Source organism: Pleurodeles waltl, chromosome 4_1 (genome assembly GCF_031143425.1).
Source record: "Pleurodeles waltl isolate 20211129_DDA chromosome 4_1, aPleWal1.hap1.20221129, whole genome shotgun sequence".
Taxonomy (NCBI): Eukaryota; Metazoa; Chordata; class Amphibia; order Caudata; family Salamandridae; genus Pleurodeles; species Pleurodeles waltl.
In genome coordinates, this window is record NC_090442.1 from 228,203,725 (window position 1) to 228,223,905 (window position 20,181).

The following is a 20,181-nucleotide window of genomic DNA, read 5'->3' on the forward strand; positions in this document are numbered from 1 at the left end:
GACTTCATGAAATGTGGTCAACTCGAACTTGGGTCCTGATGAATATTTTCAGGAATCTCAGATCTATGATGGGCCTCTGTGTAAAGAATAAATAAGTATACAGATTACACTTACTGGTTCTGTTCCTCTTTTGACAGCTCCTGTATCGTTCTTTCTAGTAGGAGATCCCGCTTTAAAAGTCAAAATTATTCTCCTTTGAAAACCCTTTTATTTGGATTAACATTTGGTGGCATATTTTATACCTCTATATGGTAACTGTAGTTTATGTCCCGATTTAAAAGTCAAAATTCTTCTCCTTTGAAAACCCTTTTATTTGGATTAACATTTGGTGGCATATTTTGTACCTCTATATGGTAACTGTAGTTTATGATGGTAAGCATTAATACATGTGATTTGTCACCATTCCAAGAGGAAACATCCCAGTCTGCCTCCTGTACGTGTTTAAATGAAGGCTTTCTTCTCTGGGAGCCACTTGATGGCTATGGCCAACCCTTTAATGGTCTGGCCCTTTTTCCTGGCTATACCTTGGAAGTCTATGTGTTACTGGATATTGCAGTAACGTGCTTGTTCCCTGCACAATGACTCCCTGTGAGTTCTGTTTGTTTTGGAGTGTGATGCAACCCTTTCGCTTAATCAGTCGCTAGCAAAAAGTATTGCGGTTTCTAAATGATCCCTTGAATTGTAGGGTCCCCGCTGTCTTCGCTGTGTCATTGTCCATCATGCACTGCAGCACAAAAGAATCCCTCCACAATGAAAGGCACACTTATGGTAAAGGTTTGGACTGATTGTTTGACTTCTCATAGTCTTAGCCAGGCTATCTACGTAAAGTGGTGTCCATGTACACCTGTGTGCTGGATGCGTCTGCTGCAACTCGAGCACATTTAAAGCAGGTGTTTCCCACTGTCTTACCCTCTTGAACTATTGTCTTCACTCTCTTTTCTGATGGTCAGGGAGATGCTGCATCCGCTCTTACATCTCCTCCCATTGGTAGGGACCTTACCTATTTAGAAGAGCACTGGAATTAGTGACTTCCCTCTCTAGTGGAGCGGCGGACCATTCCATCTTTCTACGTATCGTCTATTTGTGTACTTTCTTTGAATGGTGGTGGTATCAAAACTACTTGGTGTGGTCATTTTGATATGTTTTATTTTTTCCTATTTCTCATATCACTCCCCTTTTTCTATTACTAGTAAATTTCATACTTCACTTGATTAGTGGTAGGATTTCCTATGCAGGCGATTAGTTATTCGATCCAGCAGGTACTGATCTATTTACCCACCACCAGCTACAAACACACAAAGCTCTTAGTGGCAATCTGTCATGGCTCGCAATTTGATATGTATGGAGACCTGATGTTTCAGGTGTATGAAGAAGGCATCCAAAATAATGGATCAAATAGTCAACATACTGAAAGGACAAATTATATCATTTATAAACGTTTAGCACCAAGAGCCACCGCTTGTTCATCCTACATGAATATCTCTACACAGATCAACTGACTTACTCTTTCAGTCACTGCAAACTGATGAGTGTCCGATGAGATTCTGTAAGTTCTGAGTTTTGTTGGCACAATTGTGATAAAATACTGGAACATCTGGTTGTCTATTAAAAGAATAAATGGCTTCAGATTAAACAGCGACAGTACGAAAACACTTAAAAATTAGACTTATTCATGGTTGCAGTACTGCGTGTGCTATTCAAAAACAAACATTTTTTCATGAGATCAAATCTTAACTAAACACTAGGACACTTTGCTAATTTAAGACTTTTCAAATTTATGGTTAGTAACAATTAAAGTGCATTACATTGTAGAGAATTTAATGGTAACTGGTAACCCAAGGAGCTATGTTGCATGAAAACATTATGATGCACACCATTACAAGAAAACATTGTGTTGCAAGTCGTTTGTAAACTAGACTTTATGCTGAAGTGCTTCAAACTACAAAAACTACTGACAAATTAAATATCTGCATCATTATGTTCAATTCCAAATAGTGCAGATAATTTACAGTAAGGTTCAGGAAATCAGTTTAAGAAATCAATTCCAATTTCCTTTATCAGTAAAGAAACTATGGCCCTTGGCGGTCTTTTGACCTCCAGGGTTAAAGTGGCGGTATCACTGCCAACAGGCTGGTGGTGTATACCTCCACATTATGAGTGTAGCAGGTTGGCCGCAGCCAACCCACCATATCTCCACTCACAGGCCATGGGGTCAGAGATGCACATCTCCGGGCTGGCGGTCTTAAGAGCCTGCCTACCGCCATACTTTCCGCGGCAGTACCACCACCATAAAAACCATGGTGGTAGGGCTACCGGTGACAGGGAATTCCTTCCTTGTCACCGGTAGAAGGCTCCTCCACCCTCCCCCGCAATCACCTAACCCCAACACCCCTCCCCTAGAATCACAGCACCCCACAACCCCCTCTCCCCGCAATCATGCACAGCCACACCCATGACGCATGCACCCATGCACCACCACTTCCATACACGTTTTCACTCACACATACTCACACTGACATGCAGACACGCACTCACTGTAACATTCATACAGTCATTCACTCATGCATACAACCACGCATACACCACAACACTCAGACGCATACACACGCACATTAATATACACACGCAGACACCACACACAACACCTCCCACCCCTTCCCCTGACGGACACCTGACTTACCTTGTCCGGCGAGGTTGTCCGGAAAGGAGGTCGTCTGGCAGGAAAGGGGCACTACTACTGCCAGCAGTGGCCCGCCAGCAGGACACCGCCAGGCCGTTTGCATGGTCAAAGTACGGCTGGCGGTGTCCTACTGTCGGGGCGGTGCTTCCACCTGCACTTTGTCTGCCAGCATGGCTACTGCCAGATTTCTGTCCAAAATTTGGCGGAAATCCAGCAGTATCCATATTATGGCGGGCAGAAGACTGCCAGTGGCTGTCTTCTGGTGCCCATGGCTTTGGCGGTCTAGCTTTGAGACCGCCAAAGTCGTAATGAGGGCCCATATTCGTACCTGTAACAATAATTCTAAGCTTGAAACTGTTTCAAAATTGCATTCTGTGTATTACTCCGCCGTCCAATGGTGGGATTCAGGAATAATACCAAAGTTTTCTATTTGAGGTATCAACCTTAGGAAGAGTCTTTGACGTTGGAAAATTAACTCACAATGGCCCTATGTGTCACCTTCATTGTTAGATTTCCTTTGTTAAGTATGGTCTACAATCCGCTTTAGTTGTGTATTGTCAAAAAAAAACTACTGTGAAGAATACCAATAATTACAGCATGTATTGGGTCCGCCCATCCTTTAGTACTGGTTGGCTTTCTTGGCACCCTCATTTGCTTGCTTCTTATGTAATGACTGTCTTACCTTTACTTTTTTTTGTCCCACCCCTGGATTGTATGACGTGTATCATTCCTTTACTCATATCAGGGAGCAAAAATGGTTGCTGCAGGGTCAGTGTCATGACATAAGTGTGCATACATGATGATGCATGACTACATTTAGATCATGCTTGTTTTCTGAATGGATGGACAAACTTTTTTTCTCAATACTGTTCAATATCACAACACATTCATACACATTGATCATGCTGGAGTCAGACTTTTTAGCTTATTTTTGCAGACATTGTTTAGCATCAGCAACAAGCACTGGCAAAGCAAAACAGCCTAACGTTTTTCAAAGGTGTGACCCATTGGCTTTGTCAACACTTCTCTTTCTTGAAGTCTTATTGGAGGAAAGGACCTCTTTTCGTATGATCACCCTCTTCCTCCAACCCCAAGTTTTTGTACTGATGCTGTTGGTTTTTCAACTTTGTAGAGCACTAGGCCCTGCTGTCCAGGCCCCAGTGCATGTCTTTTTACCCCCGACCCTCAAAGTATGTGTACATTTAGCTAATACCTGACTGGATTACATAATTTACTGTATGAGTTGTCCCTAGTATATGATAAAGGCGGTAACCAGGGACAGTAAGGTAACTGTCACTAGTGGACTGCAGCACTTAATTGTGCTACCACTACAATGGCAAAAGTGAAAACGAGATCCAAGGCGTGCCACTGCAGCCTAGTCTGGCAGGGTCAAAACTGCTATCACAACATGGAAAAAAAACAAAAAACTTTTGAAACCAGATGGTGCACCGTCGCGCATCAGATTCAAGCCGCACTGCCATCTTGGCATTCAGCCATAAGCGTTCTATAACCATTCTTTCAATGTAATCCAAAATGTAATCCCGATTTTTATTCCAATCTTCTTCCGAAATTCAAAAAAATACTCAGATGCAACGTGATTCCACATTTTCAAAGCTGAAGACATGCCCATCCAGGCTTTATTCTGCAGCACATCAGAAATCACATTTCATCTTGGGTAATCGCACACTTATTCATCCAATGCATTTCGGGATAACAGTCCTTCTTCAGGGATAGCTACGGTATTGAAAAAAAAAACATCAAAAAACATAATTTATTTAATATGAACATCAAATTATCTAAACTAATACACCGAATACTGTTTAATGCGCATGTGATATTTACCCAGCCCCTTGTTCAAACCCAATTATGTGCAAATAACCTTGTAACCCCAAAAAATAATGAAGAAATACATATTTGCACATCATTTTGTTTGAACAAGGGGCATTGTTTAATTCAGGGAAAGAGTTTAGTTAGTATTAAATTTGCTTGTACTAACTTTTGTTTTTTTAATGGTGCATGGAACAGTTGGGAGTGGTTGTGTAAAGATAAAAATAAGCATTTTTCGTTCGACCACTCCCATTTGCAAACCACTGGTCCCCCTTAATTCTTCTCCATTTTAGGAGTCTTGAATTTATTGGCTCCTGGAAAGTATGTGCCACTACCCCACGACTACCTGCTGTGATCCTCTGAGCACACGGAGGAAGTAAAGGGGCTGGGAATGGTAGATGTGGAAACAATCACAAGCTCTTGCTGGAAGTTTTGGTTGTTTTTTTCTGCTCTGCAGATATTTGTGTGCACTGTTAGTATTTCACTGGGTTTTGACCAGGTTGACAACACTGCGTGTTCTTGGTGCCCCTGGAAAACAGACCTTCATTTCACAGCCGTTCCTGGTGTCACATTATTAACTTTCTATTGAAATCCAGTTTCATATCCTGTTATGAGTCGTGCCCTCCCCTCACACCCACTATATCCTAGTCTCTTAGCACACATTGGCTCTGCCTTATTATATGCATGTTTGTAATCAGTGACGTAACAAATTGATGGCACCTCCTGGGATTCACCGATGTCACATATTTTTTATAAGCCACATGGGGCCCTCGAGAAGGTGGTACTAGCGCGCACTAAAGGGGCTGTAGTGGCCCGTGCTAGGCACTTGTCTGTTATTTATAAAGTGCTCTTAACTGTGCTTATTACAGCTTCAAAGCGCTGAACACTAAACAAATAAAGAAACTGCATGTCTTCACTTTAGATAATCGGATGTGCCCTAAAATGATCACATCCGACTACACAATTTAAAAGATTAATAAGGCACCCTCCAAAAAGCCAACAAAAAAAATACTTCAATTAAATGTCTTTCAGAAAGTATAAACCTTTTGAACACGTTTTGCTAGCTGCCCGGTTTTATATAGTGAGTAATGAAGGAAAAGGCGCGATATAATTTACTTTGGGCTTTGACTAGTGCAAGTCGAGGCCCACAAAGTTAGACCGAAGAGCACACTGTTTATTAAGAGAGGATACTCGGGTTGGAGCTGCGGCCTCCTGGGTCCGCCGTGTACTGGAGGGAGCGTACTGCAGACTGTTACCAGATGGCCATTAACTCTTTAACATGACCACGGACTTCTTTAACAGTAAGCCCGTTTAATTATAACTGTTTAAAATGCGTGCCTGCGGGGGGCGGAAAAAAAACTTGCGAGCTTTGCCCTCTATTCTACAAACCTTCAAGGAAACTATCCTATGTGACATGCCTCTCTGAAGAGTCACACAGACTCCTAAAGGCAGCACACTTCTTGCTCTTCTATTTTGAGCAACCATCCCAACATGCGACCTGCTTTCTACACGGGTGTGTGGCTCCTTTGACAACATGTCAGCCGATGGCTGCAGACCTCTGAACTATTTGATCTTCACTTTCTGCAGATTCGGATAAAGGCTAGTCGGGCTTGCCTTCTGTTCTCTCCTCCCTTCCGTGGAACGGCGACACTACATCGTACTTGTCTATCATTTATCTATATTATCTTTCTATATAACTATCTATGTTGTCTATCTTCTATATTTATCTTTAATCTGTTTTTTACCTAGCTATCATTTACCTATCTTTATCTATCTATGTAACTATCTCTTATCTATCCATCTTTTATCTATCCATCTATCTTTTATCTGCACAATACATTTTTAAGCCACTTTAGCACTTAATGTTTCATATCCTCCCAGTTTTTCAGGTATTTGTGCTACCTTTCCCTTCACCTGTGACTGGAAAGATTTTAGCACTAGGAACCAGGTCTTTAGCTATAAAACATTTGTGTTTAGCAGATTATTCTGTCGTCCAGTGACCATATTCTTAAATGTATGAACTGAACACTGAGCCCCTAATTATGACATTGGCGGTCTTTTTGGAAGACCGCCGTTCTGGCGGCCGCCAAAAGACCGCCAGTGTCGGCGGTTACAAGTCAGAGACTGAAGACCGCCAGATTACAACCATAAACCCGACACCACCAGGACGGCCGAGAGGCGGTTCCACTGCCAGCACCGCCACGTCGCAAGGACCCCACCCGCCACATTACGAGCAGTAATATGGCAAGGCAGTGCAGCACTGGCGGTGGAAGCGCCGACATTTACCCCCTCCCGGACGACCACCTCGATGTGGGCTGCTGTGCGGCCCAGACAGGTAGGTGGAGCGACTGAAAGGAGAGGGTGTGTGTGTGTCAGGTGTGTGTGTGTGTGTATGGGAATGGGTGTGCATGCTTGTGTGACTGTATGCGTGCATGAAGGGGGGAGTGTGTGCATGTATGCATGCATGAAGGGGTGACTGTATGCTTGCGTGAAGGAGAGTGAATGTGTGTATGTATGCATGCGTGAAGGGGGAGAGTGTGACTATGCGTGCATGAAGGGGGTGAGTGTGCATGTATGCATGCGTGATGGGGGAGTGTGTGAATGAATGCGGAGGGGGCGTCCATGAATGCGGGGTGGGTATGTGTGAGACCGAGTGAGGATGGTTGTATGTATGCGTGTGGACGGGTGGGGGGGTGTGTCTGCAAGTGTGTAGATGGGTGGGGGGGGTGTCTGCAAGTGTGTGGATGTGTGGGGGGGGGGAAGGGGCGCAGAGGTGCCAGCAACAGGAATGGGGATTCCTTTCGCCAGGTGCGTTACCGAGAGGCTTTTGGTGGCGGGAGACTGCCGCGAAAAGCCTGGCGGTTTGCTGCCGCCCCCGGCCCGCAGAGCCTCACCACCGGCTACGGAGGTCTGACCAGACCGGCAGGACTGGCGGCACTATGTCGATTTGGCTTCGGCCAAACCGCAAAACTCGTAATGCAGCGGTCTTAACTGGTGGGTCCGCGGCGGTTAGACCACCACAGCAAGTGTGGTGGTCTTAAGACCGCCACACTCGTAATGACGGCCTATGTGTTGTTCGTGTGTCCCTCTGGTCACAGAAGGGGGAGCCGTTTTGAAGCATATGACTTTGGTCATGTTTATTTTCCTCCATCTTTTTACCTCCTTCTGCATCATGCTTGCAACAGTCATTAGACTGTTCCATTCACCCTTGTTCTGTGACCATTGTCTCACTGCATATTATATGCAAGCCAGACATGTATATAGTATGACTATTATATACAAAGACTTCATGTCGCACAGTATAATCAACAGTCTCATTGTCAGAGGCTATGACTGATCTCTTTAGGTACTGCCGCCACTACTTTGGAATCTAATTCTGCTTGCAGAAGAACAAGTTATTTACCTTCAGTAATGCTCTTTCTGGTGGAGAATCTATCTATCCCCATACTTTTGGAACATTCCCACTAGACAAACTGGATTTAAAGCAATTGCTCCTGTGTGCTGCAAGGTTTCGCTACCTGACTCTGCAACAACCTTGTGACCATCTTGTAACGGAAACACATATAGGCACCACTACTGCATGCCGACACCAGTTTCTAACTTGATTTTTTCAGCAGCCCCAGGGGCGGATCGGCTAAGACACTTTAGATTTGGCATGTGCTGAAAAGACTAACTTGGGACCTTCTAATAGGTACACCATTCTTATTATGGATACTTCTAACCTCACCTGTAGGTTAGGTAGTAAATGAATACCTAACGAAAGGTGGAAGATATGAGACGTGAAGTAAAAACAAAAACGTGCAGCAGAAATGAGCAGGCAAAACGGCAATCTACGCAGACAACACATGATGTTGTAATGCTTTGTGAAGTTGTGCATGGGCATCCATGTTGCAGCCTGACAACTATCCAGTAAAAGTACATGCCTTTCTAATGAAGTAGCTTTAGGCCTGATTGAATGGGCCCATAGACCCATCAGGTGGGGGAGAAGTTCCTTTTAGGCCAAAGCATAGCATGTCTTAATAAATAGGACCATCGACCATGATAGGGTCCTTTTCTCTACAGCCTTCACCTACTTGGCACCGACAAACCCAACCAAGAGCTGGTCATCAATAAGATATTTCTCCAAGCATTAAAAATAAAAGCTTAAAGGTTTTGGCATCAAGCTATCAAAGCCTCTCCTCGTCCTTCGAAGGATGTAGAAAAGAGTAACTAGTTGACCCACACAGGAAGGCGAAACCAACTTAGGCAGGACAGTTGACTGGATCCTCAGTACGAATTTGTCTCAAAAGAATGTAGTGTGCTGCATTGACCGAGTCTCCATTTCACTCACAGAGCGTAGAAGTGATTATGATAATGAATACTGTCTTAACGATAAGCAGCAGCGAGGAAAGACCTGTGCATGCGCTACAAATGTATGCCCATAAGAAATGTGGAGACAAATTATGGCAGCATTCTAAAGATTTGCAGGAAACGTGAGCCAAACCTTTCAGATAATGCATCACAACTGATGAGCTGGAGGGAAGATTAATGAGGCAAACACAGAAAGACTGAAAGGGTGGCTTAAAATCTTTGTGTCTACTGTAAAGACTTGATAGACCAAAGCCAAAACAAAAAAATATATCTGAACTTGGCCTACAAGGACACATGACTGTCCCTACAGCAGGCCACAAACGTTTCCCAATGTTCTGTCTAAATGGATTTTGTTGAAGACCCTTTGGCAGCAAGGATAACATCCACCACTTCAGATGGCAAGTTCAGCCTCCTGTTTTCATCATTCATGCTTCATGTATAGAGGTGCTGATAATAGAGATTTGGGTTTAGGGCCATGCTCTGTTACTGAGATAGGAGGTCATACCAAAGAGGTGGATAATTCGGATTAACAGTCAGGGATACCACACATTCCTGGTGTAAACTAGGACAGGATAGATCACTTGGGTCCAGTTAATCCTGGCCTTCCACAAAACTCAAGGCAGGTGAGGCAATGGTGTAATTGAGCACAGAAGGCCCGTGTTCAGCTGCAGACAGAATGCATTCCACAGAGGCCTTCCTGGAGGACATTTTAGCACAAAGTAGTCTCAACATGGCACATCCGCAAAAGTGGTGAAAAGATTGAGCCAAGGCCTGCAGCATTGGTCCAAGTTGTCCTTGACCACCCTGGGGAAGAAGACCCTATTTGAGATTCACCAGCCAAAACCGCTCAGTCCATCCACTCTAGAGGTCAGAGGCCCTGCAAGCTGATTGGTCCTCAGGAAGATCCCTGTTGATCCAGCCACCTCCACTCCAATGGTGCCAAGCCCCCGGCACAAAAGCTAGGACCCCCATTCACCATGCTCATTGCAGTACAGCCTGGCAGCCCTGCTGTATCCAAGGACTTGCATCAAACTTGCCTGGTTGTCAGTAAAAAGGCTTTTAGGGTGAATCTGATGGCATGAATCGTCAGTAGGCTGGTATGGAGCTAGGGCTCTGCTGGATACCACAGACCCCTGATCTCTACATCTCTCCCAGGTGAACTCCCCAAATCAGAGATGATACCTCTGTGGGTTAACAGTGAAATAGGGAGAATGACCTGCGATAAACCACAGTGGTGCCTATCAGCAACCACTGAAAGTCCCAGGCTATCTGAGATACAAATGGTGTCAGAGAGACTGCCTCAGTACTGCACCACTGGAATTGGAGGTTTCACTGTAAGGCCTGTGTGTGCCATCTGGCACAAGGAGGATGTACAATGTTTAGAGCCCAAGAAGCCTCAAAACTATCTTCACTAAGACCCGGGACTAAGCCTAAAACAGTGGTATGACATCCTGAATGTCGAGGACTCGCTGTGTAGGAAAAAAAATGAATTGAAAACTACTGTATCCAGGATAGCCCCTATGAAGGGAATCCTTGGTATAGGATTTAGATGGAACTTTAAATCGTGGATGGAAAGCCCAAGGGACGACAGAAGGGCAACTGCTATCTGAAAGTGGTCCATGACTGACTGCTGTGGGCCTGCCTTTAGCAACCATTTGTCGAGTTATGGAACTCCGTGTAACCCTGATCTGCAATAATCAGCCACAACCACTGCTATTACCTTCCGAAAGATGCGAGAAGGGGGCAATCGGAAGAACAGAAAATCTAAGCATTGTGCCCGTTCCATGAACGTCCACATCTTTTAAATCCAAAGACATCATTCATTGCTCTGGGCCCAGAACCAAAGGGAGCATTCTGAATTCATCCTTCTGTAGGAAGGCATACAGAGGTGGAGGTCGAGAATGGGATCCTGGGCACAAGAGAGTAGCAAGAGTAACATCACTCTTCTTTTTCGGAGTTTGGCACTCTCTCAATGGAATCTCTGGCCACAAGTAAATTTACCTCCTTCATAAGGAAGGTAGCACGATCTGTCAACTTGAGACTGGACAGGGGGTTTAAAGGAATACAATGAAAAGTAAGATGCAGCCTCTTTGGTCGATGTGTAGCCCCATTGATCTGAAGTGAACGGCTTCCAGAAGGGGAAAAAAATTGAATTCCTGCTCCCCTACCAGCTACGTGTGGTCCTGCTAGGGGAAATCAGAGTGGCTTGGAGACTGCTACAGCTGGAGAAAAGGAAGTAGAGGATTGATGTTGTAGTTGGTGTTCACAGTCTTGGCTACAACCACATCCTATGAAGCTGCAAAATATCAGAGTCCATTTCCAAACTTGCTTACAAGTACTGCCACTGAGGATATGCCAGCCACAAGAAATCACCCCTACATTTCCTGTATGGATGTTGGAATTGGAAGGGGGGTGAAAGCAAGTTTGGGGAGAAAGAAAAAGAGGACTGATGTTGCAGTTGGTGTGCACAGTCGTGGCTGCAACCACATCCTATGAAGCAGCAAAATATCTGAGCCGGTTCCTGTACTGGTTGCAAGGAGTGCTATCAATGATATGCCATTGGTGAATACCAACGGTTTTCCCTTATAACCCCTCATCCCCTGGGAAATATACAACAGAAAAAGAAAAGCAAAAGGGCAGATGAGGGGACTAATGAAAAACCTAAAAAGTCACAAAGTTAAAACCCAAATTAATCACTTGGCAAAATGGTTAAGAATCACCACTGCAATTACTGGAACATTTTTCTTTTCTAATATTTTATTTTAACACAAACACTTTGTTCTCTCAAAAACAGTTTATTTTCTGAGTTACCATAGGGCAGCAGTGAGTGTGCTTTATATACTACAGTGTTAAAGCAATTAAAAAAAATACTTGTCTCATTTCTAAATCATAAGAACACAAAGATACACAATTACACCACATTACATTATCACATAATGACACAACATTAGATTACAAGCTGTATAATATACACAACTGTCACATTAAATGGAGGTATGAGAGGTTAGCCCCCTCCTACTAAGTTTCTATGTGTGCCTGAGGCTGTATTAAATACAAAAAAACATAAGTGTCAAGTTCACAGCTGAAGGCAGTCCACAAAATGATGCACACAAGATTCCTCTGTCTCCACTAATTTGGTCTGTGTGCAATAGTCTTGGGAAGTGCTATCGTTTAATTTTCAAAGGCTTCTCCACTGTATATGTTAACACGTTTCGGCCCAATAATGTTACGGGCCTCTTCAGGACAAAAGAAGGAAGAGAGACCTTACTGGTAATCCGCTCCGCACTGGGTTACTCTAACGGAAACAAAGGAACAACACACCACTGCTTTCATGTGTCTAGCGTCCCAGATTTCTCTCCACGCACGCCCCCTCTTGGGTTAAGGAGGGGAACCAGTGGTCGGCTATGGGCGCCAATGCTGCCGGCGAGAGAGCGTGCACTTTAAGGGGGAGTCGCAGCCAGTCTGCTCTCCAACCAGTGATAGTAAACAATTTTGCAAGAAATTGACATGATTTACCACAAAGCACTGCTGTCTCATCGCTTTTTTTTTTTCCATTGGGCTTAATTAAAAGAATATACAACTTTGCAGCTCTGAGACCGTTCATGTTCTGGGTAAGGTTATGGTCAACTCCTGAACAGAAATCATATAAGGACGGGCTACCAGAGATTTTAAAATTACATAGGACTCCTACCCTGCCATGGTTATGTGTTTTAGGGTTAGAAACCATGTGGTCTGATCCAACCTTGATCCAACAGGCTGCAAATGTAATTCTAGAGCCTACTTTCTGGCATAATGCGCTAGGTTGTAGCCTCTTTGATAACTTTTTAGACATTAAACCTGTCCCGTACTTTGAACCCTATAGGGACAAAACATACCCCATTAGGAAAAAACGTTGCAAGTAAAACTTAAAACTGGGATTCTAGTCGTTAACAATTTTACATGTAAATGGAACACTTGCTGAGTTGATGAAGAGTTTTGTAAAACATGTAATAAAATGTAAAATATTGATCATGTTCTGTTTTATGGCCCCCATATTTATCTGCAAGGAAAAAGTAGACTGAGCCATTATGTGTCAACTTGGGTTTCATGCAGAACGCAACAGCGCTAAGAGTCCTATAATCCTTAAGTGTCCTAATTAGTCCCAAAGGTGTTTTAATAGTGCACCAATTGTTTTTCTGTGTGGGCAAGTTTTTATATTCAATGTGGACATTTTTTATGTATTTATAAATATTTTAAATGTGATGTATTGCTGTGCTTTATGGGGTTTATTCCCAAAATGAGCATTTTTAAATTGAGTCCCTATATAATAGCATACAAATACTGGACTACTGACAGTAGCTGGAGAGGGCCTGAGGCCAGCAGACTCTGATACACACCGTCTTGAACATGCACACCCCAGTCTGGTACTAGGTACTCTCCCTTCCCACCTTCTCTCCGAGATCTATTACCACGCTCATGTTCTCACCCAAGCATGATCTAGATTAAGAGGGAGGTGCTCTCCTGGCTGATGCACGTTCTGATCTGGAAAGCTTGCCAAGCCCCACAGTATGAACTCTGAGACAATACCCCTAAGCAATGGTGCACGCTGTAACTAAGAATCAGGATACCTTCTAAACCGCCCACCCAGAAAGGGCATTCTAGTTATGCAAAGTAAATCCAACTTCCCTCTCAAGTCTCACTACAAGTAGGCTCTTCCTCAACCCCCACACATACCAGCATTCCAACTTAGGTGGCAAGGGAGATTGCAACTACTTCCTCCTCCATTAATATTCAAGGGAAAGAGGTTCTTTGGGAGGATCATCAGGATAAGTATGTAGGAGATCCATACATGGTAAGTTATTTGTAGCCCAGTGTAATCTACATTACCTAACAAGACCGCATCAATATTCAGATAAGGCGAAGGTGGCCTTTTTTACTAACATATTTAACAAAGGATGCAATGGTAGATGCCACATCATTAACCTGCAAACTAAGAATTGTTCTTTAAGATTTATTCAGCAGTTCCATGCCCTATTTAGAACACAGCCAACGCAAGAAGCTCAAAGGTATTGCCAACACTAAACATGGTTCAAGAGATCCAGCTTAATACACTATCAGAGACTGGATGGATGAATAAGGCTAATGTATTCTAGAGAGTTATTAGGATATTCAAGCACATCTGAATCACCAAAGACCTACTGTAGGGCCTATGCAAATAAGCAACTTCAAGAAACCCATGTCTTTGGAAGAAAAGACACTGAAGGGCTGGACTAGAGTCATACTGTGTCAAATGCGGACACTGTAGGTACATGTCCAACTGGATGGAAACGAGTCAGTGCACTCTTCAATGACAAACCTACACCAAGATGGAAGCCCTCTGGTCCAATCGTTGCCGATGCATCATTGATATGGTTCATTTTGCAGTTAACCACACCGGCTGGAACTGTGAATATTTTTGTCTTGGTAGATTTCAGGGCCTCTGGTTTTATTAACACCTTTTTCTGGAAGCGTGCAGAGATTCTAATCCAAGAAAATATTTTGTTTGAACTCATATGAGGCACTGACAGAAGCCCTATGACTTTTGGAGACTTTTTTTTTTTGAATGGGAAACTAAAGCAGTAATCATGGTTACCCAGTCAAGACATTTGGAGCCTATCACATGTGACATCACTGATGCTCCATTCTTTCCTGTGGCATTGGGAACTACCTGGCTACGCAAACATGATTCATGGATTGGATGGAAAAAAAGCAGTTACATTTTCCTCTGAATTTTGTCACAAACATAATTATCCCTATTCAGACAACACAAAGTCCCAAACAGATTTTGCTTTGGTAAAAAATGTTAACTAGTATGAATCCTGCACAGTTTCAAGCGTTCCATAATGTATTAAACATCAACGAAACAGATCAATTACCTTTCCCATCCCCCCCCATAGGAAATTTGATTGTGCTGTTGATGTATTTCAGAAAGCTAAGATCCCTCATATGGAAAGAAAGTAGAAATAAATCACACCTGCTCATCCAAAGAGATTCTCTGAGCTCAGAAGGGGTTCCTTTGAGACAAAACCAGAGTTCTCAGCCATGGCACAGATTTCCATGAAATGTGTTATCACCACTATTCTCCTCACTCCCATTTTCTTCAAGGATGTGACCTATCACGTCCTGGTCGAATTCCCATAGTGTGTCAATCTTAGAGAACCCGGATAAAAACATCCTCCATGCTGTACTTTAAACCAGAGATATACTCCGATAAAGAACTTGTTAATCTAAGAATGAGCCATTGATGGTGAACACATAGTTTCAGAAACAATACCACTCTTCTTTACCTCAATTAATGTCCAAGTATTATATGCACACAATCAATAAGCCATAATTGCTGAGCATAACCATTAATGTATTTGTACACAACCTTGACATGGCCTACAAAAAATACTTTGAAGTCACTTTCATTTAAGGATAATAAGGGACAGTTTACTTTGGATAGTCTTCTTTAAACGTGTTATAATTTCTTAGATGACTACATTTCAAAGCAAGGTTCAATGCACTTGAAAGTAATTTTATCAAGCACATGCATTGACCCTGAGAGGCATCCCGCTGTTGACAAGACAAAAAGTACAGGAGAAACAGTAACTGAAACCAGTAAAGAAGAGAAGAAAAGTTGCTTGATTAGCTACATTTTCAGCAGTTTATTAAATTGGTAGTGAAACTTTCATCTCTAGCAGAGGAGGATTCCAGTGCTTAGCCTGTCACTAGATCCACTTTTTTAAGTTGTGGGGATACTGAATAGATGCAACGTTTTGGATCTCAGAGCACGGGCAGACATGTATTTTCACCCTGAGTTACAGAATGCACAACCATCCATGAAGAGACATAAAAAAAAAAAAAAAAAAAAAAAAAAAAAACTTCTGGATGGGAGGACAGTGGGGCCTAGCAAGATTAGGCTCAAGAGGATCTTCTATAATTAGGCCCAGAATTAGTCTAGGAGTCATAATCTAAACAGTTAGCAGAAATTTTGAAAGGCCTACATACAAGGAGTTTCCATAGTTCAAATGAGACAAACGGTGCTTGACCACTGCTTTCTTGTATATGAGAGGCAAGAGAGCTGTGACACCAGTGATCTGAGAGGCAAGAGTATCCTTAGAGTCACCTGTGTTGCCCTGAAGCAGTCTACCACTGTTAACATACATTTTCAGATATTACAAAGGGTATAAACATCACGATCATGCCAACAAGTGAGTGTAGTCAGCATAGGGTTAAGACATGAAGTCAAATGAACTAATCAAAGAAGCAAGCAATGTACACTTGTATGGTATATAAAGTACGAACCCAGGGGGAACCTGCAAAACATTCTTTTAGCGGATGATTTAAAGGCCCCTCGATGTACTCACTGGAATCCGTCCTTCGCCATAGAAATTATCCAACTTGGAGCACTAATACAATCTTGCTAAATTTACGAATTAGCTATGTGAAAGTTTCAAATCAACCATTTAGCTTGAGGACTACCATTTTGCAGTGATCAAAAACAGAACATTACAAAAAATGTTTAACTTCACAATAAACGCTTACGATCAGAGGCGATCTTTTCTGTTCCATCAAGGGTGTTAATAATGCCAGGAATTGGCTCTCCAAATGATAAATGGTCGACTCGATGAGAAAAGTTGTAGGCTGTAAACAAGACAAAGCATTAAAATATATTATTAAAAACAAATAACATTTGACAATGTCATTTATGACACATTCTACATGCACCTTTGCACTACAGATGACAGCTGAATGGTAGCAATTTGTTGGTCAAATTACACCAGACCGATATCAGACGGCAAGAGGCATCTGATGAAAAGTCACATTGTAAAAGTAATAAAAATAGAATTATTAAGAATAATACAATGTAATGCCCAAATTATATCAGGTTGTCAGATGTACACACTTTTAAAGCTACTATTCACAAGTGAAATCCTTGGGACACATGGACCAAGGATCTTCCCATACGCAGTCGCTTGCATGTTCCAGTGCAGATATCCATTTATCTAGTCATCTCTTAGTCTAATACCAACGTTTTTTTTGTTAAAGAAGGATGTTAGATTGTTTCCACATTCTGTCAGCTCTTTGCAGGATGCTGTTCCAGGATTGAAACAATCATGGGAATGTTAGGTTGACTTATGGGAGGAACATCTGTGAAAATATAATGCACATTATGACCGCAGCAGTAGTGCCGCGGTAAGATCCCCAGCACTGCCAATTTTACTTCAGAGGACAGACCGGCGGTCCTAATCCGCCAGGGCAGCTCTACAAGGATTATGACCCCCTTCTCCACCAGTGGTTTCTGGGCGGTGCAGGAGCCAGCCGCATTGCAAAGTTCACACGGACCACAGCTTTGCCGCCGGCTCCATTATGAGCCGGCAGCAATGCTGTAGGCCATTTCCCGCTGGGCCAGCAGGCAGAAGCTCTGTTTCCACCCGCTGACCCAGCAGGAAACTCGTAATGGGGCAGGCGGGGAGGCAGCCGCACTGGCGGCAATCTACCCATCGGGACTGTGGCGGATGGGGTCTTCTGTCCGCCAAAGTCGTAATGACCCCCAAAGCGTTGTACAAATTGTAATGTATGCAATTTTTATAGAATAACTAGTGAACGGGGACAATAAACAAGATGGTGCCACAAATATATCTATTTTGGGGATTTTACTTACTGGATAGAAGTATTTGCTTTTACATGAAAAAACTTGAGGACTTTTGTCAAATCTTTAAACTTAACTCTGTCTGTAAAACTTTCAGATGGATTGCTGCAACATTCTTTTGCTGCAAGGATGATAGTCAAGTTTACAAGTACACAAAATACTTAAACATCATGTTTTGTTACAAAAAAATACTAACATTGTAAGTATGCATAAGGGAGAACCAGACATCTCTGACCGGCTTAAATAAATTTGGATCAAAGGTAATCGCCTCCAAACAGGTTTTATTTATACATTTTTCAACAAACTAGATAATTTGAATTAGGGTAGATGAATGTCATGGTGATTTTGGTGGTCTTTGTCTTAGCTTACCATCCTTCACAACTGGTCGGAAAGACTAGATAGTGACCCTTTAAAAAGAACGCTGTCATGTTTGGGGTCATGCAACCCCCATGCACGGCTCATACACGTTTGACCCTGCAGGCAAAAATGATGTATTGTGCATGTAAAGTATGTGGATGGCAGGATCTGTGTAGATAAGGAGAATATAGGTGCTAGATTTACCATTAAGATCCTTTTTCCCCTATTGTGTTACCCTTTTTTCCCCTCCTTCTCAATTGGTTGGGAACAGGACACAAGGAGGGGAGGCAGCATGTTATGCCTGGTCAATCCTCAAGCACATACTGTGCAACACCTCTGAGTAAAAGATGCATATTCTATCTAAGATACGTTCGGATTAATACTTATGAAAAGCAGGCAGAGCAGTGCTTAATTTGTAAATAAAAACGTGACGGTGCTCAAAGCCTTCCTCATAAACACGCGGCTGCTGCAATTAAATGTGGGAACACAGAATACTGAGACAGTGTAATCCTGAAGCCATCTCGGGCCTCTTCAATCCATTTAAAGCTGCTCCCTGCCCCTTCAGGTCACTCTTGCAGCTTTCTGCTTTCTCCCATTGCGATGTTTTGTTTGTTTTTCTCTTCCTCAGTCTTTCCCACGTGTCTTTAGCTCGCAGTAAATGCTTGGGGCAGAAGAATAAGTGCCGGCCCTCAAAAATAAGTGCCGGTGCTCAGCACCGGAAACAACAAGCACAAATTAAGCACTGAGGCAGAGTAACCAAAACTGTCCACTAAAAAGATCAAGTATCTTTGCAGTGATAACTTAACATGAAGTCTGAAAACTTGTATGCAAAATTGAAAATACTATCCACCTGGTAATAATGGCTTTTGATGCTTTATTGCCCAGTGCAAGAGCGCCATATGTTACAGGCACATGTTCAGAGATCCTGAAGGAGTTTGTTCTTTCCAAGTAAAATTGCAAGGGTCTAGAATGTAATGCCTCCTTTGACAAAAAAGTAATAGTGTTCAGGGAGATAGAGGAAGAATAATTTCTCAATTTATTTTTAAGTCCATGTAAAACCTCACAATGCAGGAATATTAAAGACCTTACACATCCACAGGATTAATACCAATAAAACATTTTAAAACAGCAAAAAACGGTGGTTGTCCCATTTTTGTGCAGTAAAGAGCAAGGGACAGGAGGAGTGTGAAAAAGAGGCCAGGGGAAAAGGTGGTGAGCCCCTAAAGGGGAACTAAGCAACCTTGTTCAGCCACGGCATACTAGACCACCAGTTCTACCCTTAAGTTTATTAAATGCATTAAGGTGCTTTGGCTAGCTCCCGAACAAAGGTTGGGCTGGGGATAACTTGGGGGGGAGAAGGTGTAAGTAGAAGATTAAAATGTATCGACCCAACCCCCTCTGTGCCAGTTAATTAACTGTACTGGCGTTTTGCTCTTGAGTATGTTAAATACATTAAAGTGCTTTGGTTAACCCCCTAAGGGACGTAGGGGCCGAGAACTAATGGGGGGAGGGGCGATAGTGTGAGGGGCGATTAAAATGCAAAAACTTGACTACCTCCGTACTGGTTGGATTGACTAGTTGATGTATCCTCCCATTCCCACCCAGGACGGAGTTTTAATTCGCATATAAAGCTAAGATGTTAGCACAAGTGCGTAGAGAGATTTAGCCCTTTCAACCGGATTGGCAAATGGTCTATTATAGCAATGCGGATTGTCGCTATTTTATACAGTGAAGTTAAAAAGTGCTAATACAGACAATAAGTGGTCACACAAGCCCTGCTTTACGGTCTCTAAAACAACTTGTCCCACAAGGCTGCTAGTTCCAATAAGTAGGTTAAAGTGGTTTTATTACATCCCTGGTTGAAGTAAAGTAAGAACTGAAAGAAAGGGAAGAAGGTGCAAAGGGACAGTTTAAAGTGCACAATTGAGATCCTGAACTTGTCTACAAATTTTATTTGGACACTGATGTGTCTTCTCCTTTTCTTAACAAGCGAGTTTTAGAGCATAGAATTTTGTTCAGTCTGATCAAATGTTTTCTTTAGAACACCCCTTCAACACCCTAGATGTATTTCACTGCCTGAGAGATCAGTTACGGCTCAGCTGAATTGAGGCAGACCAGTATCGCTTGTCTGCAGGAGTGACCCCAGACTGATTCCAGAGAGGGCACAGCCAATGTCAGCGAAGGTTTTTTATTTTTTTTATTTCTTAATTTATTTATAGTTTTATGTAAACAACATAAAATGAATTGCCACCTTGGTCCTTACAGTAATAGATCACTTTAATCTATCTTCGGCTCTCCAAACTCGCCACGTCTC

At 42.8% G+C, this 20,181-nt stretch overlaps 1 protein-coding gene across 3 annotated transcripts in view; it reads right to left on the reverse strand.

Annotated features, from left to right (window-relative positions):
• ERGIC2 (ERGIC and golgi 2) overlaps positions 1-20,181 on the reverse strand; it is a 159,947-nt gene that overhangs the window by 57,169 nt on the left and 82,597 nt on the right. For all 3 annotated transcript variants that reach the window (XM_069228185.1, XM_069228184.1, XM_069228186.1), the window contains 2 exons: positions 16,403-16,501; positions 1,505-1,602 (listed from right to left, as the gene is read on the reverse strand). In XM_069228185.1, coding sequence (XP_069084286.1) covers positions 1,505-1,602; positions 16,403-16,501 — 197 coding nt within the window. The remainder of the gene's footprint in view (positions 1-1,504; positions 1,603-16,402; positions 16,502-20,181) is intronic.